This window comes from Ammospiza caudacuta, chromosome 10, assembly GCF_027887145.1.
Source record: "Ammospiza caudacuta isolate bAmmCau1 chromosome 10, bAmmCau1.pri, whole genome shotgun sequence".
In the NCBI taxonomy this organism is placed as follows: Eukaryota; Metazoa; Chordata; class Aves; order Passeriformes; family Passerellidae; genus Ammospiza; species Ammospiza caudacuta.
Window position 1 is genome coordinate 25,093,592 of NC_080602.1, and position 12,025 is coordinate 25,105,616.

The 12,025-nt window shown below is 43.4% G+C and overlaps 1 protein-coding gene across 1 annotated transcript in view; it reads right to left on the reverse strand.

Annotated features, from left to right (window-relative positions):
• Positions 1-12,025, reverse strand: part of ADAMTS17 (ADAM metallopeptidase with thrombospondin type 1 motif 17) — a 151,548-nt gene that overhangs the window by 71,767 nt on the left and 67,756 nt on the right. The window contains exons 9-10 of the mRNA XM_058811469.1: positions 3,874-4,014; positions 2,422-2,572 (exon numbers count right to left, since the gene is read on the reverse strand). Coding sequence (XP_058667452.1) covers positions 2,422-2,572; positions 3,874-4,014 — 292 coding nt within the window. The remainder of the gene's footprint in view (positions 1-2,421; positions 2,573-3,873; positions 4,015-12,025) is intronic.

Consider the following 12,025-nt stretch of genomic DNA (forward strand, 5'->3'; position numbering starts at 1 on the left):
TGACTCCCTGTGAAAGCAAAGATCACATTCCCTCAAAAAACAGGGCTTTGATGCTGTTAAAGGAGAGAGCTTACTGCACAGAAATTTCTGTATTTCTCAAAAATGTTGACATTTTGGAGTTACCTAACCTCTCAAGTTTGCCCTAACCAAATTGCATGGCATTTTTGAATATAGGGCCTCTAGTTTGCCTGATATAATTATGCAGCTCAACTATCTCCAAAGAAATATTGTAATGTAACTCTCTTATTATATAAGAAAATAGGCAGCAGACACATGTAATCATAAAAAGATTGAGCAGGCTCATTTCCTGAAGCTTATTTCCTTTTCGTAACAAATATTTACTGTCAAATGTTTATTGCTTTTACATTTGGATTTTTTTAATACTTTATTGAATTAAAAATACCACATTACCATTGGCTAAAAGAGGAGACAGCTGTATTTGCCAATAATTTCTACAGCTAATGCCAGTGACCAATGCCAATTTTTTTTTTGGTTCATATTTTTGTAGACAGCTTTGAGACTTATGATACAAGTATTCTGCAGATGAGGCCTGAGGAACACAAAGGTGAAATGAACACAAAATTCAGAGCTTTAAAAATCAAAAGTGATCATTTCCTCTAAAGAATTTCCTTTCCTTGCTATCAAACACCAATTCAGAGTAGCATAACAGGATGTAAACACAAGCTTAAACTAATGGCATGTGACATAACTGATCCAGAGCTTCACAGGGTGAATGCTAATTCTTAATGCACATCTGCAACAGAAATAATTCTAAATAAGGGACTGCAAATTAGTTTGAATCTGCTGCAGTTCTACCAGGTTTTTCATTAGGAAGCACTAATGTCCTCACAAAATATGCTTCTCTTTTGGGAGAGAGATGGAGAAAAAGAGCACATTTTCCATTGTGTTCTAAAGTGTCAAATAATTAGACTGGTGAAAAATCTTGGGAGACACAAACACCTGCTGTCTGTGTCTCACAGAGAATGGTGCCTCTTGGCACATTATTCTGGCAAACAACAAGTCCCTGAAGCAATTCCAGACTGGACATGCAACTCCTGTGTGAGAAATGCTGACCACCTACCAGCGGGCTGACACTGTCATCAGGCACTGGAATATCCAGAAACAAAATGGGTTTTTTATCACAACAAGGGAAATAGCAAAAATCCCTTCCAAGAGCAGCCCAGCTGGGTGACACCCACACAAGTGGAAGAACTTGAGTCATGCTGGGTAGATCTGAGGTTTTCTTTACAGACCTATATTCTAACACTTTGCTTCCAGTACAGTAGTCCTGGTGGTCTGCATTTTCTTGATGGAGCTGGGAAATACAACCTGTCCAGATTCTTTTCCTTTGTTTTATATTAGCTAGTTTCCAAGTCCAAAATAAATAAAACAGCTAATGTGAAACTAAGAGAATTTTCCCAGGACTTGCACGTCTTCCACAGTGTTAGCAATTTGGCACTTAAAAACCCCAGTTATCTCTGATTATTGTTTTCTTTCTTAACACTGATTTAAGATCTCAAGCTTGTTCAGAGTGGGAATGAGGGACAACTAAAAAATACAGATGGCTGGTTATTAACAGCAAGAAACCTGTCTGCTTCTTGCCTGTCTGTACAGGAGGAGATGCTGCCAGCTGGTGCTGGTGACCCCACACAGCTTCAGGACTTTTTTTTGGATATCTCCAAGGCCATGCTGGAAGCAGGCACTACCCCACTCCCTGTCTAAAGCAGGGGATAAGATCTGCTCAGAATTAAAAGATCTGATTATGTGTAATACCTTATGAAAAACTTGGCTGTCTAAATTCCAGAGATGAGTCCAACAGCCTCATCTCAAGCCCAACCTGCTCCTAGAGACAGCAACAGTCAATGTTCGCATTTTGCCAACCAGCCCCAAGATACCCCACACTGCACCCACATCCTGATTAAACATCATGCTGCTTAGAAAACACACAGGATTCTGCACAGAATTTGGTAAGGCTTCATGAAACAAGCAGACATCAATATTTTCTCAGCACAGTTAAGAATCAGCTCCTCAGAACACTGCAGTGTCTGAAGGTGAGGTCTGTGAACGCCCAGCCAGCCATCTAAGCTGACTCTGTGGAAGTCGCCAAACACTCTTGTGAGGAGAGACTTTCACCTCAGCTGAACTTCCAGGAAAACAATCTCTACAGAGCATTTCAGCAAAACAATCTCAAAAGGGAACAACGTGCAAACACCAGTTTTTCTGAGTCTGCTCTGGGAGATTACCAAGGGGAAAGAAGGATGAGGCCTAAGCAGGAGCAGCTGACAGAGCTCGAGGCCGTTTGATTTTCCACCAGCAGCGCTGAACCTGAGGGAAACACAGACTTCTTTTCTCCTCCCCAGGGCTTAGCAGCTTTATTTCCACTTCCCACCTTGTTTCCAGCTCCAACCCACGAGCTCTTACCTCCATATCCTTACAGAAGGTGGCGTTGGTGCCAAAAAGGATCTGGCACTGCTCGTCGGCGCTGTAGTGCATGCCGGGCAGCTTGTGAGGGAGCCGCACCGAGTACTGGCTGCGGGGGTCGGTCAGCAGCAGGCAGGTGCTCACCTTGGACCTGGCAGGGCAGCAAGGAAAAATGTCCTCAGGGAAAGCCCCCTGAACGGCAGTGTTAGGTCACTGCTACAGAGGAGCCCTGTCCTCTCTTTAACAGTGTGAAACTGTGGGGTTTTCCCTGGAAGTCTTGTGAATCGTTGAGAGCTATGGATATAAAGGGCCTTGGGAAGTCACCTGCGGCCCCAGGCCTCAAGGCAGGAGAGATAACATTCACAACACTCTGGGTTAAACTTTTGTCTAAACCAACATTCACAACATTCTGGGTTAAACTTTTGTCTAAACCTTTTCTAGAAATCTGAAGGAGACTCAATTCGGCCCTCAGGCAATCCAGCCCAAAGCTTCATTCACCTTAAAATGCCAGCTACAAAGTCTGCCATCATGTCTCACCTCAATCCCCACAGCTGAATTGTGACATTTTTTCTTATCCATCACAGGCACAAAAAGATTTTTCTCTTTGCCTTCACAGCAATCTTTTACAAATTGCAATATTACTGTCATATCAGGGACCGGTTGCAACCAGATGAGTTCAGATGTAACTTCTTTTTCTAATTCATGCCTTTAATGTGGCATTAAATATCCCATTTTCTTTCATTATTTTCCTTTCTTTCCCACCTCTAACCCCCAGAGTGGAAAATTTTCCATGCTGAACCCACTCCTAGCACAAAGCATTGTGCCAGGCACTGTTTGTCAGAGAGCTGTACTGTAAATTTAAGATTAGATCTGCAGAGTTCAGATAATTCCAGTGCTTCCTATAGTTCATGAGATTTAACAAGCAGCAGGACAGAAATCCTTCCGGAAGAACTGAATATGATGAACTGAAACATGGATGCAGTGGGAAAGAAGTTTATAGTGAACTGTTTTAGACCAACATTCATTGAGGAGTGAGAAAACACATCAGAATAACCTCCAGGCAAAGCCAAGTTTCAATAAAATAAAAGTTATTTAATAACAAGAGAGTAAAAGCCACAGCATAAAGCTGCAGCATCTTTAAGCAGAGATTCCTGCAAGCCACCTACACACAGATTTCTGTCATTGCAAAATTGAAGGGCATTTTCTGTAAAAAAAAGGTGATATGGGATTTTTTAAAAGATGTTATCAGTACATTGACAACTGCACATAATTCATCTGCCTCTCTTCAATCCTCAGTTTCAAGGTGCTATTGCAAAGGCGACAGGTTCAAATTTGCATACCCCAATGACACACCTACACTTTTTTAAAAGGAACATTGTTAATACTTTCACTTTAAAGCAACCGAGTGGATTCTTGCCTGGTAGGATTTTTGACACTCAGCACAATCCTTACTTTAGGAAGTTTTCGAGGTCGTCTCGGCTGCAGGAAGACCAGGAAAGGTCACTTGGGTTCCTGCCCTTCACCCATTCTCCAGACATGATGTGAGACCTCCCAGCACAGGGCTGATGATCATCATCGTGGCTCATCCCCATGCTGTTGGATTAGAACAAGACAAGAGAAAAAACTTGTCAAGGTATGATGTGGGTTTCTCATTCCCACTGCCCTCAGCAATGACACTCTCAGGGATTACCAGCTGGACAACAGGCTGCCCATACCACACACAATCAGCCATGCACTGCCCTGTTCAATAAATGAACTAGAGGTTCTTTATTTTATCCATTGCCTTAATTTCACAAAGTGTTTGGTATTTGTGTGTTTGAAACTTTTAAATGTGTTTCTTATGGACTTTTCTCCTAGGCCCTTCCAACCTAAATTAGGCTCTGACTCTGTCACAGCACTGTTTAGCCTGGAGCCTGAGGCAAAGCCAAGCCCCATTTCTGCAAGCACTGTCCAAACAAGCACCAGGACTGCCCCATGCCCATCTCAGCAAGGACAGAATGGGATCTACTCAGCAAAACAAACCATCTAAACAAACAGCAGATTGTGTTGTATAAACACATAGAGGAATTCAAACACATTCAGTGAGGATTTCCAAAAGCACTCAGAAACAGAAATGTGTTACTTCAACCTCCATCCAACTTCTCCCTCAGGACCCTTCTGTCATCAGGGGAGTGTTCACCATTGGGCTGCTACAGCAGGTTCAGGTTCCGAATAAAGCCCTGCTGCCACTACAGGAAGGTGAGACTGTTCTGCTTCAGGTAAAACTTTGTGAACAAGGAAAAAGGTGTGACCAAGGTCACCTGCTACACTCAGTCCAACACTCAGCCTACCACAACAACTTGCCTGGCAGTGAAAGTGAGTTAAGGATTTTCCATCCTGCTTCAAAATGAACATTAAAACCCTTATCCAGAATTATACAGAGTAGTAACTCTTTGAAACAGTAACATTCCTCCTTCAATTCCAAAGTGAAATGGAAAATGACTTTCAGAAGAAAGGTGCCTTCTATGGCCAGTGCCACCTTCTAGCAAAACATCACCAATTTGGGGCTGAAAATACAGAACTCAGTGGGTCTCCAGCTGGCTGGCTGGAGCAAACCAGGAGCAGTCCCTTTAAATATTCACTGCTTAATCCATGCTATTTCCCTACAAATCTGAGGCTCCTGTTTGCTTTCTGACTGTGCTCTTGGCTTTGCTCCTCCCCAGTTGTGGGACTTGACTGTTCAGAGCCCAGACACGACATCCATTTCTAGTAGCAGTGAACCAAAACCCACTTCAGCACTTTGATAATTATGGCTTAGATTGAACCACCATCTCTGCTATTTTTAGCTTACAGTGAAGATTATATGGTGGAGTCTATTATTTTAGGTTTATCTCCAGGGACATTATTATTATTATTCCTAGCAAAACTACATTCAATGTAATTTTTAGACTCAGAAGTTCATAGTTATTCTTGTTTTTAAACCTTTGTGGTTTTTGAACACTGCAGAAACATTAACATCAAGCACATTTTGTTAGATGCACACAGGAATAATCTAACAGTCTATTAGTAACTCTAACTTCAAAACAGTAAAGAGTGAAATTCCTGCTCCACTGAAGTGAATGGTAGTTTTGCTATTGACTTCAATGCAGCCTGGGTTTCACTCCAAATATTTTACCCATGTTGTTTCTACACAGAGAAAACTCCTCACATGCTAGGATGAAAGTTCCAGCAGTATTTCTCCAATGCAAATAAGCCCATCTAAAGATTCTGTTCCTAAAAGTCAGGAAAGGAAGGGCTCAGCACCATGAAGCAAGGGATGTGAGCTTGTCAGGAGCCTTCCAGAACAAAGTTTGCCCCAAAATGCCAGTGTGAAGGCTTGTGGGCACGCAGCAATCCTGATAACTTTTCCAAGGGAGACCAGGCAGGTTTCCAAGGTTTCTTGCAGCTTGTCTGCCTTGTGACTGCCACAGTGCTGACACTCAAAGCTGGGTCCTTTTTGGTTTATACTCTGTTTCTGTGGGATGGGATCTGGCAGTTCTCCTGTTCTGGAAGCTTCCTGAATGGCTCCCTGGTTGCCACATCAGGTGTTCCATCTCAAAAGGCTGAAAACAAATCATCTTCCTGACTTTGCAAGTGCTTTAGGATCCCTGATTTTATCCCTTCCAGAAAAGTCTAGTGTTTAGTCTGGAGTTGTAAATATAAGAAATGCTTTAGCTTTCTGATTAGCTTCAATTATTTTTTGTCAAATCTGTTGAAAGTGAGGTTTTGTTGGCAAAAAACAAGAGTAGCACTTACTAATTAGTACATTCCTGCCCTTAACTTTATCTTAAACCTGATCTCATGGAAGATGTCTTGCCTAGGACAAATGCTGAGGCTGCCAGTGTTCACTCAGCTTTATTTCACAGGGGATTTGAGGTAGATAAAATTTGTCCTCTATAAAGAACGAATCAGAACTCACACCTCAAGTTATTTACAGGCTTCTTCTGAAATTCATTCAATTCTTACATGTGTGGAAATCTACCCATTTCTGAATCATTCCTGTTTTCCTAACAGAAAGTCTTTTAAAAGTCACAAGCATAAAGGAATTGAGCCTGCAAGGAATACCTTTATTGGTATAAGGCAAAAGAGCTTTGCCAGTTTATATTAGTTTGGGATCTGGCCTCAAGGTACACAGGCAACCCCTCCTGGCCTCTCAGTGATGAGTTTCTGGTAGAATGAAACCAGCAACACCTTTGGAGCCTGTTTTAATTGGCAATGCAGAACTTTTCTCAGCATCTATTTTACCTTACAATGACTCACTTGAGAAAATGATTAAATGACCTGCAGGACTAAGGCATACCCTTGCATGCTAACACATTCTTTTCTGAAGTTCAAGGGTCTCCAGCTACATCAAAGGGACCAGGTTTTCCTAAACAAGCAGTAAATGCAATGCTATGCTGATTCTTTTCACTAATGAACAGTCCCCCTCCTTTAAACAGAAAAAAATGGGACAGAGCAGTGTGTGTTTGTACTAAACACCAGTGCAAACTGAATCAATAGTTTACATTTCATTTGTGACTATCTAATCTTACCTGCTATTCAGAATTCACGTGGAATTAGAAGCAGGTAATCAGTCTCTTGAAATATTGTGCTTTGGGAAGTTCTATTCTTACATGAACTCATCTTGAACAAAGAGTTGATAAGAAAAGCTCTTAGATTAGAAGTAGCAATGTCAAAATGACACTGCATTGCCCTGCAAACCCACTGCCCTGTGTGCTCCCTGAGACATAAACATCCATTTTATCAGAATGCTGCCTGTTACCCTTTACAAAGCCAGCAGAGCCATTATGGATGAGCAGGACTCAGTTTCCCTTTGTGCTGTTGCCACCACAGTCACTGCTCCATCCCAACCCCACGTGAAACTTCAGCCTTTCAGTTCACCACATTCTCCTCCTGAAGACAATGAGAGTCCACAAAGGCAAGCAAGGACAGCTCATTCTGTCAGCTCTTCAACTCCTTCCATTCAATGTTTACTCAGAGTAGGCACCCTGGGACTCTGGTTTCACACTCCAGCTTCTTTCCTAATATAAATAATGCATTGCTCACCAGTCAAAGACACCACGGCCTCGCTGGAGGAGTCCTGCAGCACATTTACTGTGGCTCATCATGTGTGAGGCCAGACACAAGCTGACTGACCAGTGTGAGCCCTGACTGTTAACAGAATCACAGCAAGGCAAATCTAATCAGGAGTCACAGGGAGGCAGCAACAACAGATCTCTTTGATGCAGTGTTTTTGGAGAGCAAGGCTTTAAAGTAGCACTGCTATGAATAAAAAATAGCATGCAGTCTCTGGGAGCTCTGGCCTCCCTGAAGCCTATGCAGCAATCAGAACTGGGTCAGGATGCCAGAATTACACTCTGGGCCTGAGCTGGCCAATTTCTTGTGTAATTCTTTTAAGCTAAACTCAATTATCAGCCCTGTGTTTTCCCACACCAATGCTGAACCAATGCACTTGCTTTGTTTGTTTGGGTCATTTGTGGAGTTTCTCCTCTAGACAGTTAATGTAACTAAACTGCTCTGTTTACTCTTGGTGTGTTTTCCAGTGTTTCCTGTTTTTCTTCACAAGCCTGAGCCAAAGTGCACCAAAGCCTGTGGAAAGCCTCCTACTGCATCCAATGCACTGCTGCACCTCAATGTTCTTGAGGTCACGTACACAAATCCTCACCAGAGCCACTATGACCCTCAATAGAAAACCCAAATCTGAGTAAGAGGATAATGCCAAGGGCTGGGAGAAACTGATTTAGGAGATGCTTGAAAAATCTGTTCAACAGCTGCAGCGCTGGCTGGTAAGAGACCACTGGACAAATCCCCAGGACAGTTATCATCACTCTCCCTTAGCAGGGAGAGACGTAAAGCTGGGACAAGAGGCAAGTTTGATAGAAAACACCAGCAGCAGCAGCACTTTCCTTCAGAAAAAGGGTAGCAACTGAAAAAAAGAAATATGAAGAAGGGAAGACTGAAAAAAAGACACATAGATATGGAAATGCCACCTCCATCACCTCCCTCTGAAAGTCAAACCATTCCATTTGCCTGCAAATAACTCAGCGTGAGTCAAACACTGGATCACTTCAGAAACTCATGGCTATCAAGGCTACCCAAGGTGTCCTGGCTGTCACCCCAGCTGTTTATTAAACATGCATGACAAACAATTGATTGCTCTCCACACAACTGCACTTACCTCAGTTCTCCAAAGGGCAGGGAGGATGTCCAGCTGCCAAGAAGGAAATGAGGACAGCAGGCTGTCTCTCACTCCCACAGACAGAAATCCAAAGGAGCCTTTCCAAAGAACCAACTCACAAAGAGCTGTAACTGTGTAAGTTCAGCAACACATTAAATAGGAAGAGCTCCTTGGGGCCAGCCCTGCAGAGCAACATGGCCTCAGAGAATTGAGGAAAGAGCCCATGACAGCTGTATCCCAAATACAGGGGGGACAGAAGAAGGCAGAGATATCTCATGCTCTGAGTGAAAAGTTCAGTGGGACCACTAAGGTTTTTACATGTTTGGCTGATACTGGATTGCTGGGCAGCACGTTTTCTCTACCCGTAACATGCCTTACCCTGCAGATGTTCTCCTAAAGGCTTTGTTTCTGCAAGGAAACATTGCTATGGGCTAGGCAGTACCAGCCTTGCATGTCACCACTGACCTTCTCAGAAGAGAATATGAGAGAAGTCCTTCCCTGTGACCCAGCTTGCCATGACTCACCCACAAGTAATCCGGCATTAAATGCAGAGCCAGGACTAAGCACAAGATTTCATTCTAAAGTCTACTGCAGAACAATAAATGCAAAAGGAGGGGAGACTGAACAACATCCTCACAGAGTGGGAGAGGGAAGGGAGAAGGGGAGCTGTAATTTACCTGCTCTGGCATGTCAGAGTGGGCAGGATGACAGTGCCCCACAGCTATTTAGACATGCACAAATGCCATCTGTTTTTCCATATGAAGGACAAAATTCCTCCCCTTCCCACCTCCTATCAGGTCTCAGAAGGTTTGAGAAGGAAATCCCATCTCTGCAGTGCATCCAATGTCAAGCACAAAGGAAGATGCTGACATGGGAGGAGGTTACACAGGGTGTGGGCTGGCAGCTGAGAACATTAAACATGGCCATGAAACTCAAATCTAAGCAGAGGGTGCACACCAACAGCTCTTAGCAGCTCCTGCTAAGAGTCTGAACTCTTAGACAGCACCCCCACATCATCCAGCCTGTGAGCTGTCCACTCCCAGATTGAGTTCAATGTTAGGAATTTTTATTAACATTTGAAATTGAAGCTGCATCACTGGAAAGATGCCTACTTCTGAACTGGTTCAACATGTTGAACATTTCAATATAAAATGCTGATCATCTTGCAAGTTAGGAGGTTTCCATCCAGTTGAGAATAAAGGCTTAACAGAGAAAGGACTGAAGCAGGGGTGCTCATTTGCGCTGGAATTGTAATAGGAGCTGCAGGGCAAAGTGAGGACAGTAACTTTCAGAAGGTGACCCAGGAAGGTGATGCCTCTAAGAGAAGCAGAGATGGCCAGAGATGTCAGATGGGGCCAAGGGAGGCTTGGACAAACAAACAAATCCTGTGAAAATGCTGAGGTGAGCTGAGCTCTCACTGAGGGAGGAGGCAAGGAAACATCTTGTGCAACCTTCTTATAAAACCAGCGGCCACTGAGGCCATTGGTTTAATGGAAAGCAGGTTTTTTCACCCTCTCCTTTTCAAACATGTAAACACTGTTTCTTAAATATGCTTTGACTATTCCAGAAAGTGTCAGGAACACTTTGGGGAGCAGTGATGAAGAGAGGGAGATGATCCTACTTAAAGCATTTGAAGTAACTGAGGCTGGTCATTGTGTACACAGTGTTATCTAGCACAGGGGTGTTCAGGATGGGTGCTGTACTTTTGGGGCTTTTTTAATCAGGAAAGTCAACATTTAAAGGGAGCCATGACTACTGGACTGTTGTTTTCATAACCAAGTTTATGTCACTCTCCAATAATGAAGTAACCAGATATTTTATATGGTTATCTACTCATCAAGCAGCCAAGAAGTCAACAACAGCGAGTGAGAACACACGAACGCCTATGGTGAATAACAGTGTGGAAAGCTGTGGTTTATTCAGCTGCATGACAGATCCAGCCCTTCATGATATGGTTTTCATTTAAAAAGAATTAGCTCTTTTGCCGTGGAATCTGGAAGGCAGCAAAGTACAAGCTTGTGCTGCAAGGGACAGAGAGCACATGAGACGGACATGGCAGGGACAAAAAATACATGAGAGTGACATGGCAGGGACAGAAAGCACACGAGTGACATAGCAGGCATACCCACTGTGGCCTTGCACTCAAAAGCTTACTGGTATAAACACCAGACCTTTACATGGTTTGACTGAAGCCTGACCAAGGCCATGAAGAACAGGGTGAATTACCTTAGGATCCTCTCCCCATCAACGCCCCATGCTCACATTGACTCCTTTCTCCAGCAGACATTTGCTCATGGGATTCTCTCTGAGCAGCCCTTGCTGTTTCACAGTGGGTGTCTCACAGCAGGACAGGCACTCCAGCACCTTTGCTGAGATGAAGGAATCCAGCTGCAAAGCAAGTGAACATCCACCATTCCTCCAAGGGCCTCCCTCCTTTCTAGGATGTGGCCACTGCATATCAACCTTTTCCTGAAAAAAGCCTCACAGTTTCTTCTAAGAGCTGGCAGGTTCTGAGGGAACAGGGGCAGAAAAAGGAGTGCTCCACCAAATACAAAGTACTACAAAATGCTAAAGTTGATCAATATATATAAAAATAAATTTGGCAGAAACTCAGCATTGCAGAGGTAGCATTACCTCAGGAAAATACCCTTCTGCCTTCTGATGTCAATGGTCTCTCCTTTCCAAGATCCATTTAGCATCTTACATGAATCTTTCCTCCTTCCTTAAAGTACTATCCCATCTCCATGCAGGCATCCAACCACATGCTGAGCATTTCTACACCCTCACACATTCTTTCATACCTGCCAAAAACACACAGCAGATTTCTGACACAACAGCACCAGTAGGAGTCAAGGGTTGCTATAATTCCTTCAGTCAATCCCTGTTGAGGAGCTGAATATAAATATATCCAAAAGCACTCACTGTACAACATGGATCAGTGACTCTCTGTGGGAATCACTTGTCTCACACTGGCTGTTTGTCATGATCACAGCTGAGCTGTGACCCTAAAGTAAGAATAAATTTATCTGAGGATGCCTCCACGAAAATGTTTGCACTAAGCTGTTTCCTTGCCCTCCAAGTGATTAAATCCACTTCTTGGACATACAAAATTCTTTCTTTCTCACTAGCTTCAATCTGGTTTCAGAACACAGAGAAGTGTTGCAGAAGGAGCACAAAGACTATGAATGAACCAGCGGTGGGCAGAGAAGGACTGCTCACTGCACAGAGGCTGCTGTGCTCCATCTGTAGCTCCTTGTTTTTGGAAAGCACCCCGGGGCACAGCAGAAGGAACAAGCTGAAGGGTAACAAGCTGCTTGCTTTCAGCACTGCCTGAAGTGGGTGAGAACGAGTCCTCCAGAAAATGTGACATGCATTTCCTCAGAAGATGAAAAGGGAAAATAAATTGTA